The sequence below is a fragment of the Ictidomys tridecemlineatus genome, chromosome 4, assembly GCF_052094955.1.
Source record: "Ictidomys tridecemlineatus isolate mIctTri1 chromosome 4, mIctTri1.hap1, whole genome shotgun sequence".
In the NCBI taxonomy this organism is placed as follows: Eukaryota; Metazoa; Chordata; class Mammalia; order Rodentia; family Sciuridae; genus Ictidomys; species Ictidomys tridecemlineatus.
This window is the reverse complement of record NC_135480.1, coordinates 76,740,130-76,762,569: the sequence shown is the minus strand read 5'-3', so window position 1 is coordinate 76,762,569 and position 22,440 is coordinate 76,740,130. Positions and strand designations below refer to the sequence as shown.

The 22,440-nt window shown below is 34.3% G+C and overlaps 1 protein-coding gene across 1 annotated transcript in view; it reads left to right on the top strand.

Moving 5' to 3' along the window:
• The window catches only part of LOC120889673 (putative N-acetylated-alpha-linked acidic dipeptidase), a 133,761-nt gene that overhangs the window by 743 nt on the left and 110,578 nt on the right, over positions 1-22,440 (top strand). The window contains 5 exon segments of the mRNA XM_078045127.1: positions 1,046-1,091; positions 1,093-1,168; positions 3,751-3,833; positions 5,181-5,253; positions 5,399-5,404. Of these exon segments, the coding sequence (XP_077901253.1) occupies positions 1,046-1,091; positions 1,093-1,168; positions 3,751-3,833; positions 5,181-5,253; positions 5,399-5,404 (284 nt within the window).

Sequence of the window (22,440 nt, the reverse complement as noted above, 5' to 3'; positions counted from 1 at the left end):
AGTGAGTGATAAACTATGAGTGTTTCAGTCAAAGAATTAAAGCAAGGTGAGCAGGGAGAGAATTTTGAGGTGTTTCTCTAAGTTTTCTTGATTTGCTTGCCATATATTTTACATAAGGAAATGTTTTAATGATAACTACAAACATCTGCACAAAAGGAAAAACTCAGAAAACTAAGATAAACTTAAGTTAATAAATTCTTTGTAGAATGTTATTTTCTACAACTAAAGTAATTGACAATATCTAGACACATGCATTCCATAGATTTTCAAATGATGTGCTGATTAATATATTTTATATATAGCCTTCTTTTAGCACATCTCAGTTCCATAGGAACTAGTTGGTTATACATTTCTTACTAAAATAGGTACATGTAAATTTTATATGCTTCTTCTTATAAGGGATCAAGAATGTTTATATCCTTCTAGTGAGTACTGAACAATGTATAACTAGCTCTTAATTGAATCTTATTTTGTATGGGCAATGTGCTAAACATTGGGACTACAAGAATAATAAAGACCTGGGATGAGGGGCCCCTACTTTGTAAGGAGAGCCGTACATTCAATTGTAATCTGTGTTTTATCAGATGTGGAAACTTGCCCTGAGAACTGGGTAGACAGAACAATTCCCTTTTTTCTATGAGAGATAAAAGTTCAGAGAGGAAAAATTAGGACCTGTACTTTGAAAATTTGTAAGAGTAGAAAGTACAGAACTGTGTTTTTTCACTCCGAAAATGTTGGAAGGAAAGTGGTAAGGTAAGAGAGAGTAATAGAGAATTGAAAAGGTAGATAAAAATAAATGTATATAATTGTCCATATACTTTGGATTACAGTAATGTATTGAGGTATGCATTTTCTCTATCACATTCATACTCTCTTCATAGAGAGGAAACATATTAAAATCAGATCAAACAGCACATTTGCACAAGATTTCAAGAAACTTGCTATTTTTCTTGAGTTGTGAGTGCTTCGTGTTTAGACATTGTTGAATCATTTGCAATTTACTCCATTATTGACCTAAAGCCACAGTCTTGCAATGTTGGTTTCTAGACAGATATGTCATTCTTGGAGGTCACCGAGACTCATGGGTCTTTGGGGGGAATTGACCCTCAGAGTGTAGCAGCTCTTGTTCATGAAATTTTGAGGAGCTTTGGAAAACTGAAAAAGGAAGGTAATATAAACAAAAAATAAAAGACCAGTCTCTTTGAATTCTCAACTAAGTCTTCTGTAGTGTTAATTTGAAAATACTATCTTAGCTGTTGCTATCTGTTGGTCAAAATAGAAGACAGCCATTATTGTTAGATAATTTATTTATTAATTTTAATTTATTACAGACTGTGATATTATTAGTAGCATAAATTAAATGATAATCTAACATGAAGGAATTGCACTGTTCTTGGCTGCTCTTCGTAATCAAGAAGATGTAACCATTTTCTTACATAAAATGTCATAAGCCAAAGCTTTTCTGTCAGAGAGCTGCAAACAGAAATTTCTGGGCTGCTTCAGTCTCACTCTTCAGGTCATGAAGACTAAGGATATAGAAGCTATGCCCAGTGAAATACTAATATGGCTGTCTAATGGGATTCTGCTCCCTGTAGGGTGTCTGTTCTCTCCTATTCTCATCCATAGACTTAGAACTACTGATTCAATCATTTTAGAATCTTCATATGAAAACCAAAATAAAAAATGTAGTATCAATGATTTTTAAAGTAATTTTTATACCTTGTGAGCAGCAAGTCTATTCTCTTTTCTGACCCTGCAAACTAGGTGTCTGAGGGCTATAAGATGCAAACATTATATTTAAGCAACAGTAAAAACAACAGTGAAAGTATGTTTAGTTTGCATGCTATTGATTTTCTTTGAGAAACAGTGTTCTCATATAAATGGCTCATTTTGACTTTATAACAACCAGGGATATGATTATGTAGTTATTTTAGTATTTCTTTTGCAGATAAGTTAACCAATTTTAGAGAATTAAATAATTTACCCAGGGTCATGTAGGTAATATGTGGCCCAGTGAGACAATCAGAGTTTAGACTGAAATTTCTGGGTTCTGGTTCACAAAGCCATATTGTCTCTAATTAAAATGAAATACAAGGGTTCTCCATTCTCTTCTCCACAGAAATATTTTAGATTTTAAGAAAATAAATGAATGGAGACCCGAATTTACATATTAAATGAATTGGTAGTATTTAATCTTATTACAAAAACAAACTTCATGATTTGAGTCTGGCATCATGGTTCCATCTATAATCCCAGGAGCTCAGGAGGCTGAGACAAAGGATCACAGTTCAATGCCTTAGTAAGGCCCTAAACAATTTATGGAGACTGTGTCTCTAAATAAAAATGTAAAAAAGGGCTGGGGATGTGACTTACTGATTAAGTGCCCCCTAGGTTCAATTCTTAGTTTGATTCTCCCACACATTAAAGTTTCATGATTTGACATGACACTGGAAAATCTCTATGATAAATGCAAAACATCTCTGTGGCAATTATAGAGTATGCTGAAACAATGAAATGTTAAGGAATAATAATAGGAAATCTGAATAATGCTGTTAAAAAACTAAAAAAAACCAGGATGTTAAATTCAACAACTATAGGATAAGCATTCTTTTTTGGGATGTGTGTATGTGTGTGTAGACACATTTTAATATAGCTTATTTAGCAACTAAAATATAAATATAAGCCAGGATAAATATTCCTAATAAATACACATGAAATATTTACTAACAATGACAGATTAGAATTTTGGGATCACTAGGAGCTTTTTGAGCATTGCTCCATTTAACCCCCAATAGTCAAGTAGTGACTTCACATTTATTCTGTTGTCCTGGTGTGATGAGGAGATAGACTTGGTCAGTTTGAATAACTCACCTCATTACACCTCTTGTAAGTGAGAGAATCAAGACTTGGACAAGATCTTTCTTTAACTCTGAGGCTAGAGTCTTACTGCCCAGCCACATGACCTTCCCCACTGAATTACACATACTTCAGCAGCAACAGGCATTGCTGTTGCTAATGGAGCCCCTGTTCACTAATACCAGAGGCTGGAGTGAAATCATACTGTCAGCTGACACTGAACATCTGTTTATGTGATGTCAGAACCACAGGGAGGAGTTGGAAATGATTTTTCAGTTCTATGGGTTGTCAGAACTCTGGCTTCACCTAGCAATATCTTCTTTCCTTTTAGGCAACTGCAGAACAGAAAGCAGAACAGAAAGCCTTCCAATGCATAGCCAATTATCAAAAATTTATCAGAATATTTTATGGCTTTTTTAAGACTATTATTGTGTCTTTATTTCTTTCTTTTCAATCATGCTATCTCACTTTGACAAATCACCTTTAAAATCTTACAAAAGAAAATTATTATTTTTTTGGGGGGGGTGGTGCTACTCCAGATTAATTCAAGGGCACTTGACCACTGAGCCACATTTCCAGACCTATTTAGAATTTTATTCAGAGACAGGGTCTCACTGAATTTTTAGTGTCTCATGGTTGCTGAGGTTTGCTTAGAACTTGTGATTCTCCTGTCTCAGCCTCCTGAACTGTTAGGATTATAAGTATGAGCCACAAAGTCTAGCCCATTATGATTCTTAAATTCAAAATTCACCCTTCCTAATCAACAAATGATGCTTTCAATTCTTTCTTTTTTTTTTTTTGTATTTGTTTATTTTCCCCCATTTGGGCTTGATAATGTCTTGGGTACAGTACATTTTTCCCCAGTATTTATGTACATATACATATATATTTTAGGATGGAGGCCTAGAAGAACAATTTTGTTTGCAAGCTGAGATGCAGAAGAATTTGGTCTTCTTGGATCTACTGAGTGGGCAGAGGTTAGTGAATAATTTGCTACAATGTTAAATTTCATAGTAACAAAGCAGTGGGCTGGGATATAGATCAGTTCTAGAGCATTTGCTTAGTGTGCACAAGTTCGGTGATTTGATCTCCAGCACCACAAAACATACCAAAACAAAGCACTTTGGACTTAATAGTTAAATTTGTAAAAATAACAGGTGAATACAGTGAGAAAATGCTCAAGCTTTTTTTTTTTAATCTTAAGCAATAAATCCCTGCTCAAATCTCAAGAAAAAACTATCTTCACTAAAGATCTAAGTTTTGTTTTTTAGAGATACAATGTTACTTGTTGAAATTAATTTATCTCTATTTTCTGAATTTATCTCTATTTTCTGGGAGCATAATAGCAAATAAATGGATATTCTGTAAACATTCATTTTCCTTGGTGGGGGGAGCAGAAATAGTGTTTTCATAGAATGTGAGGTAAAGCTTTTATATATATATATATATATATATTTGTTTTTTAGTTGAAGATGGAAACAATATCTTTATTTAATTTTTATATGGTGCTGAGGATCTAACCCAGTGCCTCATGCATGCTAGGCAAGCTGTCTACCACTGAGCTACAACCCCAGCCCTGTGGTAAAGCTTTTTACTAGAAAGATTTATGATGGTATCATAAAAAGCCTAAATGTTTTCAGGATCTGATTTGCCCCTTTTGAATTATTGTTATCATTCAGAGTTACATATTTATTTTCATTTTCATGTTATATTCAGAATGCTTAGGAAATTACATATTTTGGAGACTCGAAATCTACATTAATATCTCAAAAACATTTTGCTATACTTCCTGATAGTGTTCTAAAAGTGTTCAATTATCAACGTTTACCAGTAGGTGGAGCCATCCTACAAGATAACTTGACTTCAGGTCTACAGGATTCAACTTTATAAATTTTTCAAGCAGATTTTGAAATAGCTTATTCAATGTGAATGGGGCAATATTTTCTACTAATAATGAGATATTTGTAGGAAGATTTACACTCAAAAGTCTCCTAGATCATTTCATGTTTGCTGAGAGAATTTTTAAACTTATCTATGGACAAACTACAGTATGATTCAGAAATTCACTTCTTTTCCATGTACATAAACATGTGGACAGTTCATCTTAAATGTTAGTGTTTTAAAGTTTTGTTTGTAGTTTCTAACTGGTAACTTTCATTGAATTCTTTCAAGTCAACTCTCTTTTGAGAGTCTTATATGCTAAATTTGTTAATATGGGCCTATTTCATTCAGAAATTTATATTTAATGTGCCTTTTGCTGGAGGATGGGAGGGTGGTTATGTTGATATTTTTAAAGGTGGATTTTTCTTGTCTTTTTGTGATAGGAGGATTCCAGACTTCTTCAAGAACGTGGAGTGGCCTATATTAATGCTGATTCCTCTATAGAAGGTGAATATAGTAGTCCTCATTAAAAAAAAAAGATTGAATTAGAGATAGCAATTCAATTTATATCCTAACCAGGAAAGCAACCCTTGAACATTTGTTTAAGAAATGTGCTCCTGGTCTGTCTCACTGCTGCCTTTAACTCTGGAATGTATGTGAGCCCTAAGTGAGAGAATTTTTTTTTTTTTTCTGTTTGCTTTATACTCTAGAATGATGATTCAAGGAAGCAGCATTCTATGATGATAACATAGGTTATCTTAAACATAGCAGAAATTTATCTAATAAAATCTTTTGATGAGTAAATCAGAGCATAGTTTTATGATTTAGAATATAAAGTTATTCTCATGATAATACACATATGCTTTTGAAAAAAATGCTGATTTCCAAGATTTCATCTTTCACCAAATGTTTTTATTTTTAAGTTTTTCTTTAATTCAACAATTCAGTACATAACTGAATACTTCTCTGAACTTTTCCAGGAATCTAGGGGAATCAGAGGTTAGGAGGGAATGGTCTTATATTTGGGAGGTCATGGATCACATATATGGCAAAATAAATCAGTCTTGGCTTATAATCAGGTACTAAAAAGGATATTTAATCATTCTTCTCTTGGCAGTTTGAAGAGGAGAGTAGTAACTACTTGAGACCAGCAGTAAGAAAGGGGATAAGCATTTGAGACAGATCTTCAATAATTTGTATGCTTTTTTAAAGGCAAAGAGTCCAACTGAGAGACATTTCTAGTTGATTTTCATGACAATGAAGCAGCCCATTGTCATTGCACTCCACCCCACTGATTCCTTCTGTTCCTTGACCAAAAACAACAGCTGCTGTTCTCTGTACTCAATTGGTGTTTAACACACTCTCTTAGCTTAATTCTTTTCCTGATAGTCTCCCCTGAAATGTTGCCTTTAGGGGAGGCCATATCATTGCAGCACTCATCATTGTCATTGTTAGGTAATTACTTGTTTTATAATCTGCCTCTCTCAATAAATAATACTCTTTAGCAGTATCTTGCCTGCTTACTCCTGGATTCTTAATTTCTCATTAAGTAAGTGTTTATGGCATGGTTGCTGAAAGTGAAGAAATAAATAGGTGAAGATTGGCTGGGGTTGTAGCTCAGTAGCACCCACCTAGCATGTGTGAGGTACTATGTTTAATCTTCAGTACCACATTAAAAAAATTAAAAGATGAAGGTAGTGTATCATCTAAAAAAAAAAAAAAGAAGAAGAAGAAGAAGAAAGAAAGAAGAGAAAAAAGTGAAAAGTGAACTTTTAGAATATTTTCCTTAATGTGTTACAAATTTAGGAGAACAAACTTATTGTAGATTTGCCATGTTAACAAGTGGTATACAGTACCTTATTTATTATCAATCTATTTTTGGCTTCTATTTTTTAAAATGTTTAAAATTTGTCCCTTTTAGATATACATGACAGTAGAGTATATTTTGACATATTGTACATACATGGACTATAATTTATTCTAATTATGGTGTCATTCTTGTGGTTGTACATGATGTGAAGTTATACTGGTTGTGTATTCGTATCTGAATATTGGAAAGTTATGTCCAATTCATTCCATTGTCTTTGCTATTTCTGTCCCCCTCCCTTCCCTTTCTTTTCAATTGTCTAATCTACTGAACTTCTGAAATATAGCACTTTGATGGAGTTAGTTTGGCATTTATACTTCTTCTTTGTCCATGTGTCTGAGATACATTGTGCTAAATTCATTTACAGGGGTGCATTTCACCTATCATTTCCTCCTCCTCTTGGACTAATGTGATGGCCTGGCCTTTCACAACAGACTTGCTGAATTTATTCCTGGCCCTGCCACTTCCTTCTTATGTTCCTTCAGGTTATTGCCTTCTGCATCTATTCCTCACTTCTAAATAGATTACTGAGAGCACCTGTCTCAAAGGGTAAGTTACTAAGGCAAAAGGAGTTCATGATGGCAGAGCTCCTAGACCTTCCTTGCAGAGTAAATGTTCAAGAAATTAATCTTGATTCTTATTATTACTACTACTTAAAATATATGAACAGATGAAACATTTTTGCCCTATAGCATTAATACTCCAAACACAGTCTTCAAATAAACAATATTCTTTTCATTGTAGTTTTTAAGATTTGATTTTTCATATATTTTTAAAAATTAGTGGGTTTAGCTGATTTACAGCATCCGCCTAGAATTGCTTTATTGTATTCTTGTAGTTTTCAGGATTAAGAAGAAAAAAATCTAATATGTGATTGGATCATCACTAATCTCATTTTGTTTTATATTAAAATTTTTGTTAAATTCCCATTTCTCAAATAATACAATAAACTATATCCTTAAGTTTCTTATGTGAAGATACAAAATTTACAGATAAAGCAAACTCCAGTCATGAACCACTCTTAAATGAGGAAGTTCACAAAACTCACTTCTTCATGGTAAATATGAAAATGTGTTCTTTGTTTTTATGCAGACTAAAATGATGTTGTCAGCTCAGTTTGAGTTTTCATTGGAAGATAGTATTTTCCTTTCAGAATACGCAGGGATTTCTGGTAATGTTACAAATTGACTGGTGAACACAAGCTAATGTGAAGAATACTACTAGTATGTGAGGTGAGTGAGGCATGACTAGTATTTCCTGTCCAAATTTGGAGTTTTGGATAAATTGTTCCAGACACTGAGGACAGTATTGAACTATTTAGTTTGAAAGAGAAGATATATATAAATAAAATGTATTTTTAACTATGGCAAAGTTGAGTCTTTTAATGTATAATACCATGTTATATAATATATTCAAAAATCTTCAGAAGAATCAAACAAAGGTATAAAACAAAAGGCAGAAGATTCAGATAGATAAAAGAGGTAAAATAATGCATTAAGAACCCTGAAGAGATATCCTAAGGAGATAGCCTGAGATCCCTCAGAGGTCTTGATTTAAACAGGAAAGAGGCAAGAAACTGAGAAAGAATTTATCACAAAATGCCATTGAGGTAAAACATGAAATGCTGCACCTGAACTGGCAACCACAACTGCATCTCAACTGGGAAATAGAATAAACAGCAAACTGAGAAGAAAAGTGATCCAGGCTCAGCAGATTCAGAGGCTCAGTACTGCATGGGGCTTCATACTTCAGACACTGGCCACCACTGATGGATGATTAATTGGTGTATGTATATATTTGTAAAAATGTAAATACTTTATATAAATTTTTCTAAACATTGCTTTTTTGACTATCTAAGTGTGTCATGGAACATAGACACATAGATATCTGTGTTAAAACTTTTCAAATTTTACTTTAAAATATTTATATCTAAAGAAAAGTTAAAAATGTGATATACTGACTTAATTTGTATTTGTATTTGTGTTTCTATGGCCAGTTTCCTATTCCTCCAAAATGTTCATACATCCCATGAGACAGTTGCGAAGCATTGGAAGCTTACATTGGTAAGTTATCATGAACTAAAGTAAGACATTTTTAAAATTTTTAAAAATTACACCAGCTTGTACATGAAAATCCTATTTTCTATTCCAAGATCCAACCTAGAATGGACCATTGAATTTACTCTGATGACTCCTTTGGTTTCATTTAAAAGAGCTTTTTTCCTTACTTTTTATGACTTTCACAATTTCAAGGAATACTTGTCAGGCTTTTTGTAAAAGAACCCTCAATTTTGGTTTGTAGATGTTTTTTTCTCATGAATAGACTAGAGTTATCAGTTCAGAGAGTAAGAAAACAAGGCAAAATTCTCTCCTCTTTATAAGTATATGGTATCCACATATTCTGTGTACCAAATTAAGTTCATTGGTTATATAAAAATATATCATTCTGACAGAGGATATGGATAATGATTGAGGCTATAAACTTGTGTGTATAGAGAAGGGGCAGAGAACATGTGTAAAATTTCTTTATTTCCTCTCAATTTTGCTGTTAACATAAAACTTTTTTAAAAAATAATTAAGGAAGTCAGGACCTAATCAAATATGTTGAATATTTAGGTCTAATTTTTCTTCCATTACGTGCAGGTTATCTGGTCCAATTCCTAGATCCTTAATCCACTTCCAGTTAAGCTTTGTGCATGGTGACAGATAATGGTTTAATTTCATTTTTCTACATATGGATTTCTATTTTTCCCAGAACCATTTGTTGAAAGGGCTATCTTTTCTACAAAGTATGTTTTCAGTGCTTTTGTCTACTATCAGATAACTGTATTTATGTGGTGTTGTGTTTGTATCTTCTATTCTGTACCATTGGTCTACAAGTCTACCTTGATACCAATACCATGCCATTTTTTGTTACTATGGCTCTGAAGTATAGTTTAAAGTCTGATCTTATAATGCATGCTGATTTACTTTTCTTGCTAAGGATTGCTTTGGCTACTCTGAGTCTCTTATTTTTTCAAATGATTTTCATGATTGCTTTTTTATTTCTATGAGGAATATTGTTGGGATTTTAATTGAGTTTGTGTCAAATCTATATAATGATTTTGGTAGTATGGCCACTTTGACAACTTTAATTATTCCTATCCAAGAACATGGGAGATATTTCCATCTTCTAAGAACTTCTTCAATGTCTTTGTTTAGTCTTCTGTAGTGTTTATTTTATAGGTCTCCCTGAGAAGTGGATGCAGATACATAATGGGGGTGGAGGGTGAGAATGGAGGAACTTTGATTAGGCAAAGGGGAGGGAAGGTAGGGGAGGGAGAATGGGGGTAGGAAAGATAGTGGAATGAGATGAACATCATTACCCTGGGTACATGTATGACTACACATGTGAAACAACTCTACATTGTGGACAGGCAGAGAAATAAATGAAAAGATGTGCTCAATATGCATACAATGAATAGAAATGCCTTCTGCTATCATGTATAAGTAATTAGAATAAAAAATAAAAATAATGAAGAAAATGAAAGAAAAAAAATAGTTAAGGAAATAGTAGGGAAGGAGAAAGGGCCAAACTTTACTGGCTTCACTGAAAAATAGCTTATTATCCTGAGTGTGTGAAAGAGTTTTCCTTTTTTATTCCCTAAGGATGAATAAATTAGAATTTCTTAGATTAACAGAAAGTTGAAAACATCAAAATGGTATGTTTATTGTGGACAAATATTTCTGCTTATGATGTGAAAATTTTTCCTAAAAAATGCTATTAAACATGTATCATACATTTATGTAAATTTGTTAATTCTGAAAAACTCACAAAATACTCAAAGATCCACAGCCTATAGTGCAGATGGAAAAAAGGGACTGCAAAGCATTTTATGTGCCACAAAATATGATCTTCATTTAAAGAAAATTAATCAACACAATTTTGAATTCATACTATCTTCAACCATCTTTGTTTTTAAAAGCAAGGTGAAGTTACATTCAAGAAAACATTTTTTTCTTTTTTCTTTTTCTTGGACTGAGAATGAAACCAGAGGTGCTCTACCACTGAACTACATTCCCAGGCTTTTTTTTTTTTTTTTTTTTTTTTTTTTTTTTTTTTAGACTAGGCCTTGCTAAGGTTCCAAAGCTGGCCTCAAACTTGAGGTCTTCCAATTTCAGCTTCCTGAATTTCTAGAACTCTTGGAATTAATAAGCATGTACCACCACACTGGGCTCTAGTAAAAAATACTGAAAAAAATACTAAAGTATAATATTGTTGACTTTTATTGGGAAGGGCTGCCTGAATTACAGAATTCCTAGGCATAGAGTTTCCTGATTTATCCCTGGTTATTTGTAGCCAATATGAACAAAAGGCCTGAGTGGGAAATTCAAAGAGCCAGCAGGGTACTGCCATATAAAGGAACTCTTGATAATATTCATAAAACTCAAACTTCCACTCTCAAAAATTAAGAAACACACCAACCTGGACCTAAGGCTTCTCTACATAGTGAAAAAACACTGGTGAGGTTGTCAAGAGTCTGTAGTGATCATCCTCCTTCACAAAGAGGAGAAGAAACATGTCTTTGGAGTCAATCAGTGTGCCATTCTTCCTTACCCAGGAGTCCTTGAAGATTCCTAGATCCCTGTCCAAAGAGTCCTTCATATCCAATTTATAGTAATATTTCCCAGGGAACTCTTTGTTCCCCATGCAGCAAAATAGTTAGATCTATCAGAATTCAAACATGAACCTAGATGGACATGCTCAAATCTCAAACTTCTCACATCATCAAATAGTTTGATGTTATGATCGGTTACTGCATTTTTGAAGGAAATTTCCACAGTGGAAAGAAGAGAATATTCCAGTCAAAATCATCTTTTAAATTCCTGTTAGATGAGTAGTTATACCTTTTACTCTTTTAGGAGGAGAGATGGGTTAGAAGGCAGAAGTAAAGGGATAATTCTGGCTGACGTATTTTGCAAGTTTTCCAGAACATCTGCAGCAGAAACAAAAACCCAATGACAATGAAAACACTGTTAAAAATATGAACACTGTAACAAAATAGGTGGTCATGCCTATTTCTAGCTCATTGGTTTTCATTTTACCTGAGAACTGGAGGTCTGCATTGCCACTAAGTCCAAGGAAATTACTACTTGCTTTGGTTTCTATTTAGGTTTACCATGAGAATCTATATACTGCCTCAACTTCACGAACTCATTTTATTTTTGATGCCCATAAAATATTGCTCTGTGCATTCATTTATTTTATGTTTGTTCATGTATTTTAATATATTAAATTTAATGCATTTTATATATTACATTTAATATAATACATGTGAAATATTCAATTACTAAGATGTTTTAAGGGGAAATATTTAAATAATCTCCATCACTAACTGCACCTAATTTAAAGTGAGAACATTCTGAACTAATTTATAATTGTCTGACTGATTTAAGTGATTTTGTATCTATTCCCTGAATCACATTTATCATTATAATAGCCTGCATTTATTTTTTTTTCTTATTTAATCATGGTAATCAGTTTACTAATTGTGATTATAAATACAAATTGACAGGGCATTTCCTTTTTGGATACTAAAGGTTAATAAAGGTAAATATTTTCCACAGAAAATCGTTACTGAAGGGCACTATACTGTGTTTCCATCCGTGGGCTGATACTCACCTTGAAAGTACTTGAGCCTGTCTATCAGTCCAGTGATGGTCTGGACAGGAAGTGCTGGCTTTATAGGCTGAGGCAACTGCACTGACTCACTTCTGTAAGGAGGAAGAGGATATGAATCTTGTGGTATGAAAGATATCATAACAGTTTTTAAGGAACCAAACAACCATTCCACTCAAAATATTTCTTGAAACACTTTTCTCATCATTGTGTACCTCCATCTTCATGAGAAGGGACTATTTCTAGGAGTCTTTTTTACTTTATTTGCCAGTTAACAGCTCATTTCTCAGAGATGCCAATCTCATTTTCTAACTAGAAAAAACTATCTCCTGCACCTCATTTTATCATGTAAAATCATACAGGGTTGTATTTATGAATGTCAGCATTCAGCCCAGCAAAACATGCATCCCTCAACCACAGGAGAAAGAGAAGCTAACTTCTGATAAAGGGAACAGGAAATCATATTCACACAAACACATGCACACACAGTTGATTACTAATTACATAAAATATTTCTTCACTTTGTTGGAAACAGCTTGATCTTCTTAATAGCTCACATGGTGCGCTAGTTTTCACTAAAGACTAAACTTACTTTGTCAATAGACCTCCCAAGTCCTGCAAAGAAAACAAGAAAGGCTTATATTTTTTTAAAAAAAATAGGATGGTATTTTGTTTTTTGTAAAGTTCAGGTAAGTATCAAATATCATCACAGCAACCCTTTTAATATATTCATTTTCATCTCTCAGAACAATACTGGTAACACATATTTGAAGAAACTGAATTCTTGAAGAATTCAGCACCCAGAGGGTGAGAAAAGAGTGAGAAGGTAGGACATGGGTAGCACATAGCAGATAATGTCTCTAATGAAGGCATTTCAAACCCACAATTTCAAAACAGAAGTAAGGAACCATTAGCTTTTCCAAAATTTCTTCATATTGTCCAGTGGCAGGTAAAAATGGAATGTTGATGAATAAGTGGTTATTTTCTGATTCTTAGAGAAGCAAGTTTCAAAACAAAAATTTAAGAAGAAAACATTTCCTAGGACAGCTACTCACAAAATTCCATAAATTTTGCTTATTTGTAGTCAGAATAGAAGTTAAACTTTACCTAGATTATATCCAAAGAGGAAAGAACCTCATCATTGATGCAGGAGATGTGAAAATTTAGATGTGGCACTAAGTAATGTGGTCAAAATTGAGAATCTAGGATTATGTAAAACACTTTCACCTGCATCTCAGTGCTCACCTGGAGAAGCTCAACATAGGGTTTATGGGACATTTTCACCAGCTTTCTCTGAGGTGTGTCTTCTTTTGAACCATTTTGGCTTTGCTTTTTTTTTGAGATGCTCAAAAATTAATTTCCTCTCCTTTTTAAGACTCTATATGTAGTTTTTCTTCCCCATGAAGAATGGGACACAGTTACTTATAGTCAGCCCTCATCAGCTCTTCCCATAGATACATGTAGCACTGTAGGGATAGGTTTTCTAGATCACCTTTCAGCAAGATTTTATCCTCCTCCACTTAAACCTCTCTCTTTGGCCAGTACATTTTATCAGTATGTTACATACACCATAAATTCATATCTACCCATTTCTCAGAAATTGCAATTTTATTCCTCTTTAATCCTGATTCTTTTTCTATTCTTTATAATGATGGAAGGAACCAAGCCATACTTTTATCTGCACTTATCAACTTTTATCTGCTTCATGAGTGTGTAAAATATCTGAAGAAAAAGTTTTGACTGATAATTTATCCTCCCACATATAAAAGCCTCTATGCAAGCAATTAGAATTTATAGTTGAGTCACACATCATTATATGCAATAGTCTCATCTCTGTTTATTAAATTAATTTTAATCTCAAACCTCCCTACAACACTGCTTGGTCATTTGTTTGACCAACATAGTTGAATTTTCTTTTAGAATTAGAAACCACCAGAAAAGCTATGTCTAATATCCTTACACTATGATGTTAAAGTGACTATAGATAAATTTCTAGAATGTCTGCCTCAAGCTGAGTGTTAGGAAAATAGACTTATACTTACGATCCATGGACTGATAATTTTATTCTTTTAATTTAGATTTTTCTGATTTACCTGGGTCTTTTCTCATAATGATCTTATTTGCTTTAGCAGCTTCTCTTTTATATGCATGTATATACATATGTGTGTGTATATATATATATATATATATATATATATATATATATATATAATCATTAAACACTTAAGAAGCAAATACATTTGTTTCCATTTCACAATGATAGAATCAACAAAAAAGATATAATTACTTTTGTAGGAAGAAAAAAATTATAATACCTTCTTTTTTTTACCATTGATGATTATGAATTTTAGAAGATTTCAGGCTGCAAAAGTACAAAATATAATGTAGCCAGGGATAATGATATATATCTTTCAGATAGTGTGGCAATTCCATCAGAATTGGGATTTTCTGAGGCTCTACCACACTAATTCCAAGCACTTTATCCCTTGTGTTAGTATATATACATACTATATAGAAATATTTTGCATTTATTATTGGAGTATCCTGTAACTCTTTTCAAATGAGAACTTTCTAATGCCTTAGTGTTAAACTCAAAATTAAAGTAAGCATGTACCTTATCACGAGCCCTGTAGAAGCAAGCTCCACTAAGGCAGGTATATTTGTATACTTTATTTATTGCTTACACCTTTGGTACTTAGCTTCTTCCTTGATGCTTGGAAAATTTTGTAGCAAGCAGTAAAAAACAGGGCAATCATCATTGTGATCCTCATCTTTGTTATAATCCCTGAGTGCCCTCACTCACCCTTCACAGTGCTCTTAGGAGATTCACTTAACCTGGTACTCCTCAACAGCCCCTTCTACAGAAGGATGTCCCTGAGCCCTTTGCTCCTGAGAGCTGGAGCAGAGCAAACACAGCAGGAGCTTGTTCTCTTCACAGAAGATGTTCTTTATCTCTTTGTAGATCACACACATTTTGTTAGAGCTTAGGAATTACCTGAGACTGGCTTTTCTGGAAGTGGACATCAAATTTTTCAGAAGAATATTGTTTTTGACATATTTCTGTTGAGACGGCTCTCTGCGCACAGGGAAACAGGAAGGAGTTTGGACTTGTTCCCAGGAAAGACAGAGAAAGGGCAAACAAAAGCTGTGCCACTGCCTATGGTGACTGGGTCCATAGGTACTTCAGGCAGATGGAGCAGGTGCATTGTTTCTTGAAGGCTTGTGAGATTCCTAAGTCCATTTTCTGAAGGAAGAATATCAATAGAATTTATTCATTTATCCTTGAAGAGAAAAAGTCCTGAACAAAATTTTACTGAAGTTGTTACTGAATAGCATACTTCTGCCTATGACAAAATAGACTTCCTTTAATATATGACCAAATATAAAAATTAATAGATAACTCAAATAAATTACGCATTTAAGAGAATATCTCTCTCTACCAAGCCCAAACTATTTCCAAACACTGCTTCACACTGTGAAAATATGTAAATATTTTAATCTGTTCCAGAAAACAAAGCATCATTTATAATTTTATTTTGCTAAAAATTTGGGTTCTCATTTCTACAGTGGTTGAATTTCTAGAAATAAGAGGGAAGAAATATTCCTAAATATATTTTTAGATCTACAAGTACAAAAGTACAAGTTATCTGGAAGCTAATTTCTGAGTCCTTATAAAATACATAGAACCAACTAAGGGGTACAAAACTAAGAAAATTAAATTAAATATCACTTTAATTCCAAACTATATTCAAGTCAAGACAGAAGAAGAATGATTTTTATACTAAGTAGAGAAACAGCATCATTTCATAGAGATAACCTAATTTGAAGATCATTTATAATAGGAAATTTGACTTGATTTGTCTTGGTAAAGCAACTACAGTTCCACTATGAATTGTGTACTTACCTAACTAGTGGGTCCATGATTTCATCAGTGCTTGTTGCAGAAGGGTAAGTATGAAGTCAGCTCTAGGATTACGTGCTCCAGTTGTAGAGGAGGTAGATTAAAATGTCCCTCAGTGAGATGAGTTTCCAACTATGCCCTGGAGAAGAATGAGCTTGTCTCCAGGAGTGCCCTTTTACTGAGTGCCTGAAGACCACACCCAGTTCTTCCTTGATTGCATTTCAGGATGCTCAATCAGTGTTAGTGTAAGTAATTGGGTTAGTGTGGGTAATTGGATTAGTGTGGGTGTTTTGGTAATGTGGGGGATTAGTTTTCAGGTACAGAGTATTGATGTATCACCTTGTCTAATCTTCATAAATAAAGCTCCACAGGCTTACCAACAATGATGGATTAAAAAAAATAAAACAAAATGAATCCTCAGCTTCAGATTGTTTTTAATCTTTAGTTGTGTTCTTTTATTTTTTTGCTTTAAAAACGTAGAAAGAGGGTTTCATCAATATATGATTTTTAGTAATATATATATATATATATATATATATTGCCTGAGATTGAATTTAAATTTTATTCTGACACTTAGAGAGGGATTTAGTTTAGGAATTTTATTTTACTCACCAGGTTTGGGGGTTCATGCCTATATTCCTAGCTTTGGAAGCTGAGGCAGGTGGCTCAGCAATTCAAACCCGAGCCTCAGCAACTAGTAAGGTCCTAAGCAAGTCAGTAAAACCTATCCCTAACTAAAATATGAAAAAGGACTAGGATGTGGTTCAGTGGTTAAGTGCCCCTGGAATCAATCCCTGGTATACACACACACACACACACACACACACAAGAAAGAAAAAAGAAAGAAAATAATTTTGTTTTTCTCACCTCAATCTTATCCTTTCCAGTAAGAGACCGAGGGTCCTGCCTTCCAAGTGCTTCTAAAGGAATGACACATATTCAGTGTAAACTGCCAGAGCAAATGAGGCCACACCTGCAACCCATGCTGTTTGGAACATGAAAGATGCAACCACAAAGCCTCTACAGACTCTTGATACACTGCATGGACTTTTTCTAGAACTTCCCTTGTACACAGATTAGTGTCAAGGATGAATTTGCCCAGCTGTTACTAATTATGATCTTAGGATATAAAATCAAGACTTTTAATACAAGAATCCTGGACTTTAAGGGAGAGTGTTCAGGAGAAGTAGCTGCCCTGATATTTCCTGAGCTACAAAGGCATTAGGCTGCCCAGGAGGCCCTGTTTTTTGCCCCAGATTTTCAAAGTGTTAGATGAGGAGAACTCTTCATTTGGGGGGATCTCAAACATTCATATTTGCCAAACTTCTTCCCTAAAAGAGAAATCAAAGAGATACAAGCTCTCAGACATTGGCTTGGGTATCCATACTTTCTATCTGGAAGATGCAGTGTGGTCACAGTGATTTCTGACACCTACTATAAAGCAATTATATAAGGTCTAGCTCAGGCAAAAGAATTTGAGACTGCTGCTGTGCACAGGGGTTCATGTCAGTAATCCCAGCTACTCAGGAGGCTGAGACTAATTGGAAGGATAAAGAATTTAAGGTCAGACTGGGACTGAGCAAGATGATCTCAAAAAAAAAAAAATGTTCGGCAGGGGGGCTGGTTTCAGACAATGTTAATGCTGTTAAAAAGTTATCCATGAACTTGAGTTTCACCTGGGAGCCACCAGAGCATTCACCACTTCCTATTGAAGTGTTTGTGAGTAAAAGAGAGGAGAGACAAAAAAACTACCAAATACTCTCAGAGTCTGTGAAGTCAAGATACTTAACCTCTGAGCTATTGACTGTTTCTGTCTCCTATGATGGTGGAGGCATGTTACAGGCAGGAAGTGGAAGCTACAAGCTGAAGACCCAGACTTTTTGCACAGACAGCCAGGGTGGGACACTGTTAAACCTTTGCATGTAGCCAATAGCATGAACCTTTGGAACACACTTCAATCTTTATGTTTTTTCCCCATGATTTTTATTTTTAAAAGTTTATATCACTATCTTAACTTTTAAAATTTGCCTTCTAATATCAAACAGAATAATAAATAGCAGAATTTACCAAACTTGAAATAACTGAAATAAATGAGTGATCTGTAGAAAAGTAATAAATCTGATCTATTTACAAAAACATTGTATAAAATGTCATTTTTGTAGCCAGCATGGTAGCACACTCCTGTAATCTCAGCTACTCAGGAGACTGATGCAGTAGGATCACATGTTTGTTTATAGGCTGGGCAATTTAGCAAGGCCCTGTCTCAAACTCAAAAATGAGTAGGGCTGGAGATGTAGTTCAATGATAGAGGATCACTAAGTTCAATTCCCAGTACCACGCATACTCAAAAAGAAAATTATTTCCTTTCCCTTTCCATTCTGTGTAAGTAACCTTAAAAGTTACAAAAAAAAAAAGTCACAATTTGCAAAGACACCTTACCAACCTTTTGAAGAAGTGTGCCAACTGATCTAACTGTAAAGAGTACAATGTAGTGCTGTTGATTGCTTGGTGATGAATGGTGTTTCTTTTACTTTTTTCTTGTTTATTTTTATATATTATAATTTCCTTATAAAAATGGAACAATTCTGTGATATGTAGAATGTAAATTGACATGCTTTCTCTCATACTAGACTTTACCTGTGTGTGTTGTGTCTGAATTAATCTGGTGGGAAGTTGAGTTGGTTTTGGGATTCATTACTGATATCATTATTTCAGTGCTGCATGGGCTGCATATTCATCCAGCATTATTTTGTTTTAAGTGTTGGACTGGCTCACCAGTTTGTCTCAATATCTGCTCCACACTCTAGTTCTCCCTACAAACTCTTCTCAGGCCCTCAGACAAACTGCTTTTACATGTTACTCATCACTTGCTAGTCTCATTGTGCAATGGCAACATGAAGGATGTAGGAACATTCCTTGTGTTTCTGATGATGAAACCGAGAACTTAGGCACATTCCATGTCCCTGAGTCTTGGGAGGGGCTTTGTCAGTGATTATGTCCACCTCCACCTGTAGGTCTAGACTCACCACATATTTGTATCTACTTTAAAATTTCTCTCTGCTTTTTAAATGTCTTTATTTCCCCTTCCCCAAAGGCAATAATATATTTGGCTCTTTGTGGCTTAAAGTATTTTTAAACAGGAGAGATAATTATCCTCCTGGTGAAACAAAATATGTCCCCCTCAATTGCAATTTTTCCTATATTTTATTCCCAGTTATTACTGACCTGTATAATTATTTTCTCATGAAGTTATTTACTATTTTAAGTTTGGAGCTTGGGATACACCTCAGTTGATAGAGTATTTATCTTGCATTCACCAGGCCCTGGGTTCAATCCCCAGCACCCCCCCAAAAATATTTTAAGTTTTAATGTTACACCATAGAGTCTGAAATTTATTTAAGTAAGTTGCCATTGGTATTGTGTGTGTGTGTGTGTGTGTGTGGTAAAAGGATCTAAAATGTATTTTCTTGGTAAATATGTAATATATCATTCCTTAGATATATACAGTGGAAAAACTGTTTGAATATTTTTTTCAGCCTATGCTTTTGAAATTCGTTCATTCACATTGTTGCAATGAGAGTTTGTCCATTTTGATTGCTTCATATAATTGCTTTGCATGAGTGTACAACAATTTATCTATTCAACTGTTGGTAAGTGTCTTTGACTCCAAATTTTAGGGTATTATGAGAAATGATGAAAGGAACAACATTGCCTATAAATTTTACCTAATAAGTATATGTAGAAACTGCTGATAATATATGCTTATCCCTACTGGAAAACCTAGGCCTTAGAAAATGCTTTCAGTAAGTAAGCCAAAATTTATTTTTTCAATTAATACTTTCTCTAGCCTTGTGTAAACATTATTTATTCTACATATTATTCATCTTTAAATTTTTATTTATTCTTGACAAGGTCTAGTGATTCAATTTACGGTTTGAATTTGCAATAATCTAATGACTCATAAAGGTGAGTATTTTTTCATATGTCACTGACTACTGTCGAAGTCCAGCTCCAACAGGGTGTCTCAGGAGACGAACGGATGGTGAGGAGTAGGCAAAAGGATGGTGGAGAAACAACACAGACACCAAAGTGAAGGTGTTGATCCCAATCTTTACTTGTGAAGTTGATCATACATACTTTTCATTTTGGCAGGCACACAGTACTTTGTGGTTACAAAATAGGAATCATTATTCAGAGAAACCAAATATTACGTAGCTACAATTAGAATAGAAGAATGTATCTTGGCTTATGCATAAGCAAGCATTTGTACTTTCAGTTCGCGTTTTGCTTTGAGCTGTTTCTTCTTAGTTAACTTTTAGTAATAGTTAGAAATGTCCCAAACTATTGGCCTATACCTTGACTATTCTTTCTTGACTTACTGACTGGAACTGGTGCCATGGTTAAGGCAAGTGGTTGACTTATTATTAATTTTAATCAATCAAGAGTAAGAGCACAAACTGTTGTGCACAGGAACAAGAACAAGTTGCCCAGTACTAAGCACTAATCTGTCTTCTTAACATTAATTTTTCTTTCCTAGATTTTAATTTAATTTCTCAAAAACTTCCTTGACAGGAATACAGGGAGTTTTTCATTAGACATTAACAATTTAAGTTCCATAGCTGAATCATTGCATTTAGAGCAAACAGATCTATTCTTTAGAAGTAGTTGCATTAATTGGAAAAGTAATGTTTTTTCCTTCATACTTAATGGTCATATGAGAAGTAGCAACTATACTTATTAAAGGAATACAAAAACAAACCAGCCCATTCCCAGAAACATACTGCTCTCCTCCAGAGGATGGATGCCTTGCGCCATCCACCTCAGTAGGGCTTTGCCATTGCCTGAATCAAGGGAGGGGTGCAGCAGACTACATATGTGTATTCTGTTTTATGATATTACCATTCAAAAAACTTATCAATTTTTTTTTACCAGGTTCACTTTTCTTTATTTACCAAACTTTATGCATCTCTGTTATTCAGGCTCTCTAGAGGAACAGAACCAATAGGGAATATATGATTATTGAAAGGAGATTATTGGATTTGCTTACAGAACCAGAAGCTGTATAATCTCACAATGTCTATCAGCAGGCTGGAGAGTGGAGAAACCAGTAGATGCTTAGTCTAACACACTGAAGCTTCAGAACAAGATGGATTAATGATGTAGTCCCAGTGGGACAAAAGGCCTGGAAACAACCTGATAGTTTTCAGAGTTCACTTTGGAAGAGTGAAGGAGCTAGAGTCTGATGCTCTCAGGATTTTGTAGCAGCAATCTAAAACCCCTCAAGAGGAATCAAGCTAGAGGGCACTGATGCCTCATTTTTTCAACTTTTATTCCATCCAGGACTTCAACCTATGGCTGCCCACACTTAGAGTGAATCTGTACTTCAGTTTCCTGTCCTGTATGTCAATCATTTCTAGAAACACTTCCATTGACAAGCCAGAAGCATCCTAATATTAAGCATATTTTAATCCAAACTGACAATTCAGATCAACCAACATAGCATCTATGATGCATGCATATTGTATCTTTGATACATACTTGGTAAATATATTTTTTTTTGGGGGGGAAGGGCACTGGGAATTGAAACCAGGGATGCTTTATCACTGAGTAACATACCATGTCACTTCTATTTTTTGAGAAAGTATACTACTAAGTTGCTTAAAGTCTTGCTAAAACTCTGATCCTACTGCCTCAGCCTTCCAAATGGCTGAGATTATAGGCATCTTCCACCATGCCTGGTTCTAGCTTTTATTTTTTTGAGAAAAGTTCTTGCTTTATTGTCTTAAACACCTGGAATTAAACCAACCACCTCATTTGGCTTCCAAGTAGGTGAAATTACAGGCAGAGCTCATAGTGCATGGCAATTTACCAACTCCAGTTTTGTATGTTTACACTTTTGAAATATTATCTTTAAGCAAAAAGTCATTAATTTTAATGCAGACCGGGCAGAGGATGTGGCTCAAGTGGTAGCATGCTCGCCTGGCATGCGTGCGTGCAGCCCAAGTTCGATCCTCAGCACCACATACAAACAAAGATGTTGTGTCCGCCGGAAAAAAAAAAAGTATTAAAAAATTCTCTCTCTCTTTAAAAATATTTTAATGCAGACCAATTAAATTTTTCCTCATTGATTATTGTTTTTATGTCTTTTCTAGGCAATTTTTCTATGAGACTACTATTTTCTCTTAAGTCAACCTATAAAAGACTATGTATAGGTATGGCTAAGGTTTCTTTTTGTCCACCTGTATAACCATTTTATTTAGTACTAGATTGATTGTCC